The sequence below is a fragment of the Antrostomus carolinensis genome, unplaced genomic scaffold, assembly GCF_000700745.2.
Source record: "Antrostomus carolinensis isolate BGI_N321 unplaced genomic scaffold, ASM70074v2 scaffold18207, whole genome shotgun sequence".
NCBI classification, from domain to species: Eukaryota; Metazoa; Chordata; class Aves; order Caprimulgiformes; family Caprimulgidae; genus Antrostomus; species Antrostomus carolinensis.
In genome coordinates, this window is record NW_010328274.1 from 14419 (window position 1) to 31908 (window position 17490).

Here is a 17490-nt window from a genome sequence, read left to right on the forward strand (position 1 = left end):
TAAAAAAAAGAAAGGTTCCATTAGGATCATAATGGTGATCAGATGAGGGAGAAAGTGGTTTTTTCTATCAAGTATTTCAAAAACTTGTATCATTTGTTCAACTAAAAGCTCCCTGGGAAGACTGCAGCAGCAGTCTTCACCTGATCAGAAGTTTATGTTCAGGCTTGGTGTATCATGACTAGTTCAAAGCCGGCTTCCCTGACCATCTGAGCTGACTGATTAACCTTGGATCCCATACAACTCCCTGCTCTGCAGCTTTACAGATGTAGGCCTACAAAGCAGGGAGGACCCTGACCCCTGATTTAGGCGACATGCAACTGCTTCTGCATATTTTACATAGCAGACGTGTTCTGTAACAGGTACCTGGGACCTATAGATTGTCAAGTGAAGCAAAACACATGCAAGCATATCCATGGGCTAACATATATCACCAGCACACATAAAGCGCAAGCCACTTAATTTTTCCCTCCTCTCACTAGATGGATACTCGATCCAATCCATTACTATTATTATACTTTCTCCAAAGAAGAAATATAAATAAGTTTCAGAGATTTCAAACAGTAATGACATGGAACAATGAGTCAGATTAAATGGCATGTTGAATGTTAGCTGTTTTCCAACAGTTAACAGATGTGAATATGTATTTTCTGGCATACAATATCCTACTGTGACCCTCAACTTTCTCAAGCTGCTTTTGGTCACCAAAAGAAGAGGCTGAGTGCAGATCCTCAGCTGGTATAAACCAGCACAGCTCCACTGCAGTTCGGAGAGTTGCACCAAACTACTGCAGCTGGGGTCTTGGCTATTTAAACTCTATTTGAGCTTTATGCTGAAAAACATCTGTAAACCAGCACAATTCAAGCCATCTGCAGCTACAGCTGAACCAGCAGACCAAGGAATGCTTCTGATCCGGGGAAAATGTCTTACCCACGTGCCAGGGTACTAGCCAAGCATACCCCAGGACTGGTTCTCATGGGTTGGTCGATGAAGCAGAGCACACCCAAGCAACGGTCTGAATGGGAACTGCTGCATGACTCAAACACTGGTCACACGCCTACCGCACAGAGTAGTCACACCCCTGAGTATTCAAGCACTACCTGTTGTCTTCGAGCAATTAAAACCTTCACACTCTATGCCTGACTGCTGTGTGTGCTGAGCCAACAGAGCTCTAAGAGATGGGCACAGCTTCTTTTTCTGCTTACTATTAAAACCATTACCAGGGCCAAATTCTTCCTTCATTCACCTCTGTACAAACTGTAGTAAGATAGGGTCTGGCGGCCGGAAGATATCGGGCTGTACGGAAAGGTAAGACACCCCCCTCTCTCTCCTAGTAGCCAATAGCACTTAGCCTGTGATGTAAGCAGGTGGAAGTGACGTAGTGAACCCACACCATATAGTACTGTGTCGCACAGCATTAAACGCCATTTGCAGCATCCTCATATTGGTGTCAGTGCTCATTGGCCCAGAGACGGGGTGAGTGTTTGTCTCTGTGCCTCCTCGACCGGACGGGACATTGCGGGATAACAACTGCAACAACAAACCCACCAAGGCCAGAGATGCCTTTTCACTCACCAGTGATAAAAAGGGTAGCAGCCAGACCAAAGCACCAAACCAAAGCCTGCCTTACCTGAGTGACAGGTGGATTGTTCACTGTTCCTTTACAGATTACCATGCCAGCCAGTGTATTCCCTGTGGTATCCTGTGCCCAAGATTCCAGGCAGTTTCCTCCTTGTTTAATTATTCCTGGAATCAGCTCCTTTTCAGGAACCCTTGAAGTAAAATTACAGTTGTATGGCACTTCATACACAGAAATGTCCAAAGCACGCACACATTTAAAGGGGTGTAACTGGTTCCTTACTGAAACATAGTCCCCTTTATTTGACAGAAAATTAACAATATCATGCTAGCTACCTACTTGAAATGCGTGGCGGAGGCAAAAGACAATGGAGAACTTGGTCAGAGGGCTGGTAGCCTTTTGTTTCAGAAGACATAATATGCTTTACATGCAGACCAAGCAGTTTAATGTGATGTCTCTTCTGAAAGAGGTCATTGCCAGTAAAAGCCATATCCACACTGATTTATCCTGCTTCTGCCTCCTCATTTTCCAGAGTCTTCCCCCCAGTGCTAGCACATATTCATTGTCTCACTGATAGGAATACAGGAAAGATCTGTCAAGGCCATTCTACAGCTGGATGTTTTATCCTCGACCCATGTTAGTTAGACTTTGCTTGACTGAGATGTACAGATGTGTTGCCAGGGTGTGTTAGATAGCAAGTGCTAACAACACAGCTCTACCCAGGCTGCCTCCCAGCAGAGCAATACCACAGCACTACTGCACCCTGACCCGGGGCAGGGGAAGCCATAGGCACAGCTGGTTCTGCATTCACTAGGGCTTTCTCTGAACCACTTGCACCTCTGTGCTGAGGCTGTTCAGCTCTACTTGGCTCAACTACCTCCAAGCAGAGCATCCAACAGGCAGAGACCAAGCCTTAACAAGGAGAGATGCAGTGCTCTGGCACTTGTCTACACCCTCCACCTCTGAAAACACCACTGTTGCACATCTCTGAGGGACAGCTGTATGGGGCAGAGCAGAGGGCTCCCAGAGGCAGTAGCAACAAAACTTTTGCAGAGTTGTTGTGATGATACAAGCCAGGAAATCACAGGAGGTTTCTCACAAAAAATAAGAACAGAGGAAAACCTTTTCCAAGCATAAGTCTCTCTTTTGCCCACTGCCGCCAATGCTCAGCTTCTTGTTGTGACCCACCTCCCAGACCCTTCAGAGATTTCTACAAGCAGAGAACTGACTCACTTGAGCTCAGGGTAGACGTTCTCCAGATACCACTGGAAGGATTTACAGTTCATTTTGCGTCGCTGCTCCACTCGGTCTGCAACACTGGAAACACAGGCAGGTTGTTGAGGATAAGATAGTGAACAGGAGGGAGAGGAACAATGAAGATTGGCCAGGAGGTTTGAGGGAGACTATGTGAGTTTTCGCCCTTACTCATTCTCTCACCTAGTTGTTGCTGGGTTCAGAGCACTAGCAGTGACCTGAGGTGAAAAGGAGGAGAGAGGCAAGTGGCAGGAAATAGAAAAGGAAGATATAAACATCTTCAGAGAACAATTCTTCTCTTCCTTTGGCTCAGAATGATGGCAAGGCCCAGGTCCTACAGTGTTAAATAATACTTTGCAGAAAAACTATTGTAGGACCATGAAAGTTTTTCTGCCTCTGAGTGTCCCTGTAGAGGCATACCATGAAATTTGCACAACCATCAGCTCCTGAAGAGGCCTAGAAAGTGTTGGTGCTCAGGTACATACAAACAGTTAATCTGAGGGTGCTAGAGGTGAGGAAACAGGGCGGCAACTCTAGGTTCAGATTGGCTTTCATACCTAAAGAACGTAATTACTTGTTCTTAGGCAGTTTTGGGAAAGGGGAGGAGTATCAGGGGAAATTAGCTCAGCATCCCGGTAACTGTCTGCTGCAGCAGTCCTCCCACTGCTGATTTGCTTGGCTTTAGCTGCCTGAAGAAGGGACTTCCCTCAAGCAGCCCTACTGAGCAGTGATACTAGGGACTCTCCTCTTCAAGCTATACCACTAAATTTGTCTGTTGGGAAGGATTTCCAACTGTACCCATGCTCCTTGCCACCCTCAGCCCACAGAGGCCACTGTACTGCCCATACCTCAGGAGCATGTACTTAGATCCTATATTCACATCAAAACTGTGGGGAAGGAGGGTCCATTTTAGGTCTAGTGATGGTGTCAGAGGCATTTGCATTCTAAAATCTAGACTTAGTGCAGGTTCACAGGGCTGTTACTACAGATCAAGAAATTGCCTGAAATCAAATCCTACAGCTCTGCTCGAGCTCTTATTCAGACAATGCTGTCAGCAAAGCCCCCAGGAGGTCTGTGCGAAGGAGAACTGCAGGCTTTGGCCCTAAAACATATTAGCAATATATCCATGTCCAATATACAACAGCCCAGTCTCCTTCACAAGCAGCAGGGCTACTTGCTATTTGGCCCCAGCCCAGATGCTGTAGTCAGCTCAAAACCAGATAAATCAGGTAGGCAAAGTATTTGTACAAAAATATATAATGCATCATGATAATAAAGCACAATGTATAACAAAAAGTGTGCGTGGGTCAGATCAAACCTGCTTGTCATCAAATAAGCAGAAGATGCATCATTACCCAGCTACACATTTGAGATACAACCACATTTGCCAAGTCCTTAAGCTGATACAGTAGTCACTTGTTCACAGGCAGATGTAACCCACAGATATACATACACCACTTCTGGGATGTTTTATGTTTATTTGGGAGTTAGAAGTGTTTGTTAGCACAGAGAGCAAGCTCTCCCCTCATCCCAGGTTTTGGTGTTCATCACTGATTTCTGGGACACAAAGAACACAAGCCCGTAACAGCAAATCCCATGTGGCTTGGAGACAGCTTTAGCAAAGGTGCTGTAAGGAGCACAGTTCTGCATATAAGTGGACTCAGCAAGTGTAGGAGATGAGTCACAACCTGATTGTGTTTCTAAATTACATGTCTTACTATTGGCCATGCTCTCTCCTGCCCTACAAACCAGGCAACCCACCCATTCATTCATCAGGAAAGAGGGGAGTGTACCAAGTGCAACCTGCCCCATGTGCCAGATAGCCACGCTTGCCCCAGGATTCTGCATCCACACAGGAACTTGGGATCAAGCTCTAGTAACTGTGTAGCTCACGTTTCCAGTGAAGCTGCATGCTATTTTAGAAAATGTTCTTATCTATCCACTTAAAATGTCTGGCCTTTTCATTTCATCACAGAGCCCTTCAGCCTTCTGCTAACAAATGATTTATGCAGGTTTACTGAGGGAAAAATAAAGTGAATTAGAAGCAAACCTGGTTAGCCAGATGCTCAAGCTGCAACCTCCCTGGCAAGCCAGCCACTCAGAGCATATCTGTTTCTCACACTTAGCCCCAAAGAAGATCCAAAAACTATTTCTTGATAGCAAGGGGCTTACCAGAGCACTCCTACTGAGATCTGGGAGCAGTTTACCTTCCAAATGACTTGCCAATGGCAGATGGCCGGGCCTCATAGTAGTACTGCTTGTATTCATCCATCCATACCTCTGCTGTGCGTTTGGTGTTCCTGCATGGGGATGAGGAGATGCTTCGCTGAGTGCTGCTGGAGAATGTGCCCTCCCAGCAAGCAGGCGCTGGGTGGGCAGACCCAAGGCCTGTCTGCTGGGAGGGAGTGAGGGACAGTTCCAAACATGAAACACAGTGGGGAGTAAGCATGGATATAGATTGAATGTGTTAAGTCTACAAAGTCTTGTAAGGATGCTTCAGTTCAGAAGTTAAAATTTTAACAGCCATAGCTTACCACGATTTTTTCACACATGCTCACTCTGCAGAGATACCTGGAGTGACTGTCACCATCACACTGCTTTACAGCACCCTTTTCCCCAGATTAGAATAACATAATGGAACAATTCAGCTTGGAAAGCACCTGTAGGTATCACCTTGTCCAGCCTTCTGCCCAAAGCAGACTAGCTTCAGGTTAGGTCATGTTGTTCAGGGTCTTGCCTAGCTGAGTTCTGAAAGCTCCAAGGATGGAGATTTCACCGCCTCTCTGGGGCCCTGCACCACTGCTTAGTCACTCTTGTTGTGAAGCACTTTGTCTCATCTTTTTTCTCTTCCCATCTGTATTGCAGTGGAAGTTGTCCTTAGGGCTTGCCTCAGAGCACATACAGTTCAGTAGGATCTCTGGACTCAAAAGCAGCTCAGAGACAACAGAGATGAGTAAGGACTACTGATACCCAGGCACATATCACAGGGCAGTATCCATGAATGGCCAGGGTCTCTCCCTGGGGTACTGCTCCCCCACTCCATTGCAGATTGATGAAGAACAAGACACACTAATAATACAAACAACAGAGAAGGGAGCAGGTTTTGTTCACAGAAAACAGCAACTCATCCTTCCCTTGAGAGCAGCTACAAGCCGTTCTCCTCTGTCATGAGTCAGAAAGACAACAAAGAATTCAGGCTTATTTAGACATGCCCAACATCAAGGTGACCTGGCTGCTACCAGGAACTACCTACTTGATGTAAGTCAGTGCATTGCCCTCAGGGAAGTCATAAGGATGGCGCTTCCTGAACACGTGTCCCACTCGACTGCAGGGAACGATCTCCAAGCTGCCACCGCACATCCACACTCGGAAAGAGAGCTCTGGAAGAGACCCCAAGAGTCATACAGCTGCAGGAAGATCAGCAGCATTTCCAAGAAGGGCAACTTCAGCAGTATGCCTGAAAACCTTGCCCCTCTGCTCTAGATGTATTGCCTGCAACAGCAAAACCAGGAAAAGCGATGCCATGGCGACAGTGGAAAAACTGTCCTTCCTTTGTTAAAATGGAGGCAACCCTTGTGGCTCAGAGACTTCCTAGCCTTCTCCTGTCCCATTCCTCAATATGGTCCCTTGAGCATTTCTGTGAGACATCCTTCCCTTGGACCAGGTCCCTGTGGTTGCTCTCAGGCGTTCAAGATGGCATTTTGTAACAGACTGAGACCACCCCCACACCCACCTTGTTTTGGACTTCTGTAACTCTCCAGCCCTGCACATGGATGGAAAAAAACCAAGAAGAATTCACTGTGTAAAGCAAACCATGTGAGGAAGAAAGGGAGTTTAGGGGGGAAGGAAAAAGAAGAGAATAAGATGAGGGCATAGGAAGAGAGTCAATGTCTAGAGCAGTGTCCTCTCCCTCATACCTCCATGTTATCCATCCTACAATATCTTGTTCTACTTGGCTCTTTTAATAAAAACAAAAAAACAAAGAAAAAAAATAAAGTGGATGACTGGGTTACAGTTTGTCACCAGTTGCTTCTGCTGGGGGAGCTACTGAGCGCAGAAATCAGCCTATTAGTGTGACTATAAAAATAAGGAGAGAACACTGCTACTTGAAGAAATCCAGCTGGTCCTGAAGCTAAATTCAACATTTTGTTAAAGGATTAGAAGAACATGGAGCTTTGATGTACAGGCGCTTATTTGCATCACAGAAAAGATGTGACCTCACTCAAGCTTACGGGTCTGTCCTCTCCAGTTTAATCACTGCCACACCGGAGGGGTTTTCCACTTGTGTTTCATGTGGCGATGAAAAGAGAAGCAGAAAGAAGGAAAATTAAAATTAACTGGGTAGTTTGTTAGTCCTTACCAAAAGGGCTTCAGATTGTGTAGACTGATTACTTCAAAAACGTTACTCAGTTGGGATCTGCCTCCAGTAATGCCTGAATTATGGAGCTCTGATGTTTAGAAATGAAACAGAAGTTATGTATCCAGATCTAATGGCTGTTTCAAAGCATTTACACACATAAACATCTTCCCAGGCTTCATCTTTCTCCATAGCTTTCCTCTCTAGCTCCTGGGAAAGGTTGTTTAAACACTGTGTTTTCAGGGGGGAAGATAGTGTATTTAATCTAGATTCTAAGTAAAAAAACCAACAACATTTTAGTAGACTGTATTTCGTGGCATTTCTTACTAGTTCTTGTCTCTCCCTGACTCTTTCTTAGAGCTTATTATTTTCAGTCTCTTTTCAACAGGGAGTTCCAGCTTTGAAGAGAGGAATGGCTTTAAAAATGAAAAAAAAAGGCCAGGTCATAAGTTGCTGTCTGGTGGTGTGTCCAGCTGGCATTTGCTCTCCTGGAATGAGGTTCTGACTCACTCTGGCCTATAACAAAAACAAAACTCACAATCTAGCATGTGTAACTTAAAGTGAGAACCATTTCCCAAGAGAGGATTTCTCATGCCATATTGATATCTTGGCCACAAGTCCAGGTCTGTAAATAACGGAATTCTTTAAAGAACAGGCAAAAGAATGCAGATTTTGGGCACAGGAGATGAAATGGAGATCAAAGATAGCTTATTAAGAACTTTCTTCCATCCTCTGATAGAAAGCATAGGAGAACTTTTTGCTGTATATTTTCCAGGATGTAAACTACTCCATATGTGTTTTAAATTACTTAATCACTGTGGCTTTTCCCCACCACAGTGGAAAAAGATGGGTATACCAGCTCACATGCAGCTGGAAGCATATTTAGGCAGCGGGCAATTGCCACCTGATCATTTCTGTGTACCTACTGCACGCATAGAGCTTGTCCGGCTCTATGCCCTTCCCATATATTCTCTTGTCCTGTTTCCTCAGAGGAAAAAAGTTTCAAAGAAGTAGTTTACTGAAAATTACCTTCGTAGGCAGGGAATGGCTCATCTCACCCACCCAAATTAGTCAGAACTGCTCTCCCACCTCGCGTGCAAATGGCGCCCTTATCCAAACAGTTCCTTTCCACTCAGAATTGTAATTCGTAGTAAAAATAGTGTTTCAGATTAATTATCAACATTTTCCCTTGATCACAAAATCTAATTGAAAAAAACTTTCAATTATGTATGGAACTTTTTTAAAGAGAGTAAGTTAACCATTCTGAATACTTCAAGGAAAATTAATACTTTTTGTTTGTTGTCAAATACAGATTGATTTCTACCGCTCTGCCATGCAACAGTAACAGGCTCAACATAGATGCCACTAGTTGATTTGTTGCCTCACATTATGCTGAAGAGCTGAACAAAAGTTAGCTTTAAAAAAAGAAAAGCAGTCTGTTTTGTTAAGTTCGGGGTTTTTTTTTTTAAATCCTCTTAAGTGAAGAGTGGAGGTGCAGAATAAGAGACAGGTCATGATGTCTCCCATCACAAGTGATGGGAGACAACAAACTTACAGGCAAACCATGCAACAAGGTAAAGCTAGCAAGCACTGTACACCTGGCACAGTCCGACACAGCCTGGCCCAGCCACTTGCCAGGCTTTACACAAGCAATTTAAAGGAGAATGAAGCAATTCTGTGGAGGTTTTGATCAGTTTTATGTGCAAGAAGGGCTGTGGGTGTGCAGGTAATTTACTGCCACTTATGGCAGAGAGCTCTGCCTAGCATCAAGCTACTGACATGCACCAAACAAGAGCACTGGGCTCCCAGGTGGGCAGACAACCAAAAGCCTAAAGAAATATTATTTCTCCATCTTTGGGGCTTACAGCTTTTACATAGTTGCAGCTCAGAGGCTGGCAGGATGGCTGAGCGGCTGGCCCTGCAGCTGGAGCAGGGTTAGTGACAGCAAGGAGCTGAGTTTGGCTATGCAGAGGAGTCTGAGGGACAAAGAGGGGATCTTCATGCCTGGGTAAAGGCTGCCTGTTACTTCTGCCTACAGCTTAGCTGATTCTACTAGCACTGCTGAGATCCCAATGCAAGACCTGTTTAATATCTCTTTTTAATATGAATATCATAAAACTGAATCAATACCTCAGAAAACAGAGAATACAAGCACTCATTATTAGATACTCTGTTTTCGAAAAGTGGTACCTTGATATTCTGTTATCAGCCAAAAATATTATTTCCTGGATTCAGAGAGCATTTCAGAAAAAGGCATCTCTCCCAGCTGTGTTCAAAGAAACAAAAATTTCCTCTTTCTATTTCTTTATTTCTAATTGCTCCTCCAGGTGCTAGAAACACTATATAAATTCTTCTTTAAAGGGATTTATTTACAAATCTGTGACATTTATGGAAACTGTAGAAACAAAATAATTTTTTTTGGCAGTATTTGCTATAGGTAAGTGTATTTAAGTAGACTGCAAAAACAAAGTAAGGCTTTTAACTCTTCAGCTCCACCTGTGTAAATTCTAAATGGATTCCCTGAATACTTGAGATGTCTGTGAACCTTCTTCCTTTTGTCTCTAACACCCCATGACACTGTAGCATCCCTTCACACGGGGCAAAGAGAGATGCCTGGAACATCTGTGCCACCAAAAAGTGCAAGGAGATAGGTTTCAGCATTATGCCCTATAAGATAACTTGAGTGGACAGACTACCCCGGGCCTGTGAATTCCTCAGATGTTTGTGGTGCCCTCATTTGCTTCTAAATGTTTGCATTGTGAATCTGTGTGTACCCAAATTCCACTTACAAAGAGGCTTGTTTTATTAGAAAAAAAACATCCTTCTGACCTATCAAGCTGGTAGAGCAACCCAGACTTATCTGGGAAAGAGGAACAGGTATAAGAAGAGTGGAGGAGTGACTGTCCATTTCAGAGCTGGGGCAACACAGACTGTCATGTGAAGGACTGAAGGAATATTCTCCAAAAACAAGCAACAATTTAAATATCAGGAGATTCCTCTTTCTTACTTGTACTGTGGAAGCACCTGTGTAATAGTGCATCTGCCTGTAATTGAGTGATAGCCCTGATTGCAAAAAGCCTCCATTTCCTTGGCACAAAGCTGACTAACATGGGGATTACCTGACCATGTCCCTTGGCCTTACATCAACACGCAGATCAGACCTCTCAAAAGGAAAGTTCTGGTAGGTGAGGAAGACTGGGAAGTGGTTCTGCTTAGTGTGTCATTCCCCTGAAACACCCTAAACTTACCAAAATTTTCTCCTCCCCAGATGTCCATTTGAGTATCATATTTTCCCAGGTGGTTAAACCAGGACTTGTCAATCACAAAAATGCCTCCTGCTATGACAGGGGTTCTGGAAAAGAAAACACAGGCCCACACAAAATAATCACACGTATATGCAGCATCACCATCTTCATTTTAGAGGAGGAACAATTTGTCCAGGCCTGAGAAATCATATCTCATTGGAAAGAGAAAAATAGTAGACCTAGGACGTGAACCAGCAGCAGGCTCCTGAGATCCCCCTCACTAGATCATCCTCCTGCCTTTGTTAGGTGGTCCTGCAAGCACTACATGAGTAATTCTGTGTCTTTTGCACTTGTACAAATATGCACAGTGTGAAGGAATGACAGGGGCACTGTCTGATGACTGTGTTCACGAAATAGACACAGTGTGAGAGACTTTGCTGAATGTACTGCTCTGCTGTTAGCAAGCTGGTTGCTTCTGGAGTACAAAACAGAGGCTCACAAATTACACAGAGGAATTGAATGATACTTTTATGCTACAAACAGGGAGCTGTCCACCTATACAGACAAGCACTGTGACTTTTTATATCAGGATTTGTCACATTCTCCATTCCTCAGAGCCATGTACACAGCAGTGAGGCTGGCAATAACTGTTCCAGCCAAGAAGTCTGTTTTGTCCATGGACACACATCTTTAGGAGGGGAGGATAACTCTGTGCCCAAATGACTAGGCAAGATTCACTTCCCAGGTTGGCTTTACACTGCCTGGGGACTGTTTAGCTGCTTCATTCCTTAATGCTTCACCTGGAAGATGGAGGTAATTAAAAAACCCCAAAGGGATTTCTGAGGTATTCAGAGTGTTGAGTGAGACCACACAAAAAAAAATTAAAAAAATAAAAAAAAAAAAATAGAAGAGGTGGCTCGTAGAGGTGGCACACCTGCAAGCCTATGATAGTATATAATTGCTATTACAATATTCAGGGATCAGTATTCTCAGAAGCAGGGTATAGACCTCAATGCATTCAGAAAATAACATGAAGGGTTTGTCATAATCAACTGAACACTGTGGCATTTTGCCCTTAGAAAGGCAGTCCCTGTGCACTCCTTGCCACACAGATAAAGGCTTAGTAAAGGGATTCAGAGGAATGTACACGGTCCATCAGAGACAGCTACCTTATAGACTGAGTTGGGTCTGTTCTGGACATCTTCTGCTCTATAGGAATCTGCTCCCACTTAAAGTGAAGGCTCCAGTCAAACCCTAAGAAGGTAAAAAACACATCAAATAGGTTTTGTTACTTGTTTTTCTACTAGCTTCAGTGATTGTCTCCACCTTTACATCACAGGCTAGCCTTTCTTTCCTTCCCTGACGTTCCTCACGGTCTACCCAAAATGGCAACAGTCTGTCCTAATGTAGCTAAGAAGTCACCAGCTTCTGTCTTGGCATCCTCATCCCTCAGCATTAGAGATATCTGCTCAATTCCACTCCATATCTTCAGGACAGTGTTGTCAGTGTGAGATGTAATTGCATTTTGGCAAGTCTGTCTTACACTTCCCTGCCTGCCAAAGTTATGAGGTTTTAATCAAAGGACTTTGTGGGTTGTAATGTATTGTGGGAAAAAAGGCCTGCAGATCATTGTAACTATCACCTCTTTCAAGACTATAATTTATTTATAGTTGGCCTGTGGTGGATAGTTGAGCACAACACAATCACTAACAGTATACCATTGTTAAGGGTAGTTACAGAACGAGTTGCCTTTGGCAGGCAAGCACTGCAGCAGTGAACTCCAGCCACCGAAGAGCACCTGGCACTGTGGGTCACCGCAGGAACAGCTGCAAAGGGGTTCAGCTGCCAGAAGAGAGGTGAAAATGCTTTTCAGAAGATGCCATGATATACCCTAGCAAATAGGAGCAGCAACTGGAAGTGCCTGTCAGACTCCTGTGTATACGTAGTGGAGGGAAGACATGGGGATATGTTTAATCAGTTAACTAAGCCCTGAAATTGCAAAATGTTGTGACAGTGATGCAAGCTCAAGAGGAAAACACTAGTTGGATTTTGTTTTAACTCTGCAGAAGATCTGATTTTGCAAGTTGCAGGAAAAAGAGGACAGAGAACCCATCAGGGAAGATCATCACTCTCTTTTCTTAGAAAGCTGAAGAGAACATCAATTACTTTTCATGCACCATCCCTCAGGCCTAACTTACACAAGCCATTCTTTGTACCCACCTCCCCTCAGATCTGCTGATGCTGCCAGGTAGGCAAAATTATCCAGGCTGATAACATCAATGATTGGACTCACCACTCGAGTATAATCCTGAAGGAGAGGGAGAGAGAGAGAAAGAGGAAAAAAAAATGTCAGGCTTTTCTTGAATGTCTGGCAAACCTGTCAGAGATCAGAAAACACAAAACTGCATATGTAAATCTTTGTCTGGCTTCTCCAGTGCAGTTCTGGTAGCTGAGTAAAGGGATCATAGAATCATAGAATGGTTTGGGTTGGAAGGGACCTTAAAGATCATCCAGTTCCAACCCCCCTGCCATCAGCAGTGACACCCCCCACTAGACCAGGTTGCTCAAAGCCTCATCCAACCTGGCCTTGAACACTTCCAGGGAGGGGGCATCCAGAACTTCCTTGGGCAACCTGTTCCAGTGTCTGACCACCCTCAAAGGAAAGAATTTCTTCCTAATATCTAATCTAAACCTCCCCTCTTTCAGTTTAAACCCATTTCCCCTTGTTCTGTCATTAACTGCCCTTATAAAAAGTCCCTCCCCAGCTTTCTTGTAGGCCCCTTCAGGTACTGGAAGGCTGGTATAAGATCTCCCTGGAGCCTTCTCTTCTCCAGGCTGAACAGCCCCAACTCTCTCAGCCTGTCCTCACAGCAGAGGTGCTCCAGCCCTCAGATCATCCTCGTGGCCTCCTCTGGACTCGTAACTGGTCCACGTCTCTCTTGTGTTGGGGGCTCCAGAACTGGACACAGTACTCCAGGTGGGGCCTTACGGGAGCGGAGTAGAGGGGCAGAATCACCTCCCTCGACCTGCTGGCCACGCTTCTCTTGATGCAGCCCTGGATACGGTTATTGGCCTTCTGGGCTGCAAGCGCACGTTGCCAGATCCGTGGCCACTACACCCAAACATGAAGATGGTGGGTATTAGCCAGCTGCATACCATGGAGGTAGGGAATGGAGTCTGAAACCCCAACACCCAGGACTGCTGCTAAGAAACAGCTCTTTATTTCCTGCCCAAGTCACAGGGCATGAATCACTATCCCAAAGGTTTTGTGCTTGTTTTGATATCTACTGACAGCATACCTTCTGCTCTGCAACCCTTGAATTAACTTATTATCATCAGCCTAGAAATGATCAACCCACTAATAAAGCATCTTCCTAACAAGTACTATGAATCAAGACCCCACACTTAAGAATTGCAGTGCAAACTGAAAAAAACCATGATATTATAATAAGATATTTGGGGCACTTTATTGGCATTAAAGGGTATAGAAATTTACAGTTTTCCTTTGCAATTCTTTTATTAAGTAGAAGTTGAGATTATAACAATTTTTCAACATCATGATATAGAAGACAGTCTTGTGATAGCTGAAATATACGATGAAAGAGAGAGCTGGCAATGCCAGAAACAGCAACTTATTATCGGACAGCTGTCAGCCTCCATGCCTTTCCTATCAAACCTTTATTTTGTGCCTTGCAATAGTTCCTCCTGCTGTAGCACACTTGGCCAGCATGGCACATCCTAGATGAGAGCTATCATTCACATTTATTCCTCTCTGTGCCGTGGTGGCTGCATAGCAAGAGTATGTCTGCCCAGCCTGAGCCCCCTCAGCACCCACCCGGCGGTCTGGTGATCTAGCCACTGCTCCAACCAGCCAGTGCTAAAACTGGGTAGGGCAAGACTGAAATCTGAACTAGGATGCACATCAGAAATTTAGGAAGTAGGTCAGAAAACAGCTGACTTGAAATCTGCTCACTAAATAATACTGGAGTCAGCAGCCAAACTTTTGCAACTTAGATCCTCCCCTGAAGACACGAGTGAAGTCCTTTCTGCTTAGGGACCCCTATGCTGCTGCTGCAGCTTGACTTAAAGAGCAGTAGTAAAGTAAACATTTATGGGTTTCTGAGATGGAAGATTTACTGAGCAGGAATAAAAAGCAGAAGCTTTTAAATCATCAATCCTGAAGTTTAACCTTCTGCTCCTTCATATTAAGCCAAGCAGAGATGAATACAATGCAGCATTAGAGCCTCCACTCCTTCTCCTGGGGCCCATTACTACATGGAATCCTCCTTTCAGAGGAAGGGATCAATCCCTGCCACTTGCAAGCATGGCTGTGACTTAGCCCATCACCTCTCCCCAGTTTGCTCTTACAGCAGAGCCATATGTCTCCCCCTCCAGCCCTACACTGCAGTCCAAGTGACAGCTGCTAATATTCCTCTCCGATTTTCACTCTTCCAGCTTCATGCCAATCCTTTCCCAAGTGAACCAGCAAAGGGTCATCCCGGCACTCACAGGCAGCTCCTCTGTGCTAGGAAGTCGCCTGCATGCAGGTGGTAGGTGCCTGCAGCTCAGTGGGAGCATTAATGGAAGGGAAGTTTTGGCAGTGACAAGTCAGATGGGAGGTTTCAGCAGCAAGAAGGGAGATATTAGCCATGGGAAAGTTGCACAGCATGTGCTGACAAAGTGGCTATCTTATGTACAGGACTAGGAAGCACGGCACCTGCAGGAGACCTGAGCTATAAGTTAGTGGTTCAAGTGTTCAACATTGCATCCCATCACTGAGTACCTCCTGCCCTGTCACATTAGCAGGAGAACACAGAAGCACATCAGGGATCTCTTGCCCATCTAGCTCAGGCTGTACCTTCCTCTGTGACAGCCTGCCTGTGCAGTACCTGGGAATGCTGTCCTCACTGGCACTGCTGATGGCATATGAGGGCAGAGGATCCACAAGCACAAGACAGGTCAGCCCCATCCATTCCAGAGAGGAAGTCGGTGCTCACCTCTTTCACTCTCTGAAGCATTGGCTGCAGCCACTCGTTGTTGACTTCACAGTGACTGTCCAAGAAGGTAAGGATGTCAGCAGTAGCCACTTCAGCTCCTCGCACCCGAGAGCGAATCAGCCCTACAAAGAGGAAAAGACAGCAGAGGAGCAGGAAGGTTAGGAAGGGAAACAGATGAGCCTCCTTCAGAAAATAAAATACTTTGTGTGGCCATTACAGGAGAAGAGCAGGTGGTTCTCCTATATCACACCTCCATCAGGAGCAGAGAGCAGCTTTAGCAGGACATCCCCCAGAGGACATATTGCCAGCTGAGCCCTCGCAGCAGGCAAAGAATGACCCCACCTGTCACTTCTGTCCACACCACTGAGTTTTCATCTGGTTCCTGCCTTGATGATGCCCCCTTTCACTTCCAGCCCTCCCCATAGGTACCTTGCTGCTGCCTGCTCAGTGTCTCTCCACCACTGCCTCTCTCACCACTTCCATGGGACCAAGCTCTACTCTCTGCTTGTTGCCATTCTTACTGCTTATCTGCTTTAGTCCCACTTGTCCTCTATTCTGCCCTGCGGTCAGAGATGTCAACCTGGCTCTCACATGTCTCCATACTTTCTTACAGACCATCCCACTACTTGGGATGCCCTTAGTGAACTGAGCAGTGACTCCCATGTTCCCTTTCAGATCCTCGCTCCAGGATCTCTGTGCACTGACAGGTTTAGAAGTAAGCCAGCACATGTGAGTCAAACTGAAGAGCAGCTGGGAGAGTCAGCATTACCATTTATGCACGTAGGAGATATATGAGAAATAAATTTCCTTAATAGTATCTATTTATGATAGACATATGATTGTTTTTCCCTGTCCCATGTCTCCTAGATGGCTTGTTACCTTGCACGCTGAGTTTAAAAGGATAAGACTTACATCTGCATCTATATTCATAAAGTTCTTAAACTGTGGTCCTTGTTCTAGCCAGGGCCTCTGGACACCATTTCTCATGTTTTTAAAGTATGAAATGAGAGCCCTGAAGCCTTAGAGTTCATAAGCCAGGTTCTCCCTCCACAGAGCCTCCAAACTAGGACACCAAATTCTTATACTAAAAAACCAAACTGTAACCATAAAAAACAACAGTAGCTGGCTAGCAAACGGGGCCATGTGGGAAAATCTGCCAAATCTTTGTACCTAAAAAACTTTCCACACTCACCTTCTCGCCGGGTGTTTCGTAGACACTTGACCTTTGGGATCTTGGTAAGGAGCTGGCAGTCCTCAGCTTAAGGAAGGCAAAAAAAAAAACCAAACATTTGGCACACATGCATGAATTATTTGGCTTCAACAGAGAGCTCAAATTAACTGTTCTCCTGCTTCTCCATGGGAGGAGAAATTCTGCTTTCACTTAACATCACATTAATCAGCCTGATGGCCTTAATCCTGTTGTTTAAGGAGTACACAGAAGAACACTGCTTGCTTGCTGTTCTCCTCGGACAGCTGAGTCTGTGTTTGCTGATACTCTGAGCAGCCAGGCCACTGCCCTCCTGTGCTGAGCATTGCACAAGAACAATGGGTCATGCACTGGCAACGTGGCACCAAGCACTGATGAAACGGAGGGACTGCAGGGAGCCAGGGCTGCAAATCACCAAAGCGTCACGTAAAATAGAGTCCTGTCATATAAAGTGATCTCACCCACTCTCTTTGCCTTCAGTGGCTCGTCTGGCCATTTCCCACCATTTGTTGTCAGGGCAGTTTCTGCTTGATTTTATTTAATAAAGGCCACAGGGATGTGACCGCTTCCTTGGAGACACCATTACATTAACACATAGATACCTAACCAAGGTCTTCGCTGGCAGCTTGCCAGAAGCTTGTGCCATCCCTTGTTTACATTGCCCAAGGAAGATGACAGTGAGGAACAGCCACTAGCTCCAGCCCAGCTGTACCAAGGAGCACTGGGTCTTTAGTTCTCTATTATCCTCTCTCTATTCCTGCCCTAGCAGAGGTCACAGGAATAACAATTTCTAAGTTGCTCTTTTCCCTTGGTCCACCAAGTTCACCCCAGTTCCCATGTTTATTGCTCTTTCC

The 17490-nt window shown here is 45.1% G+C and overlaps 1 protein-coding gene across 1 annotated transcript in view; it reads right to left on the reverse strand.

Moving 5' to 3' along the window:
• GALNT16 (polypeptide N-acetylgalactosaminyltransferase 16) overlaps positions 1-17490 on the reverse strand; it is a 36304-nt gene that overhangs the window by 7374 nt on the left and 11440 nt on the right. Inside the window, exons 4-12 of the mRNA XM_010172201.1 lie at positions 16622-16687; positions 15430-15551; positions 12653-12740; positions 11602-11686; positions 10436-10539; positions 6084-6210; positions 5038-5130; positions 2810-2893; positions 1628-1769 (exon numbers count right to left, since the gene is read on the reverse strand). Coding sequence (XP_010170503.1) covers positions 1628-1769; positions 2810-2893; positions 5038-5130; positions 6084-6210; positions 10436-10539; positions 11602-11686; positions 12653-12740; positions 15430-15551; positions 16622-16687 — 911 coding nt within the window. The remainder of the gene's footprint in view (positions 1-1627; positions 1770-2809; positions 2894-5037; positions 5131-6083; positions 6211-10435; positions 10540-11601; positions 11687-12652; positions 12741-15429; positions 15552-16621; positions 16688-17490) is intronic.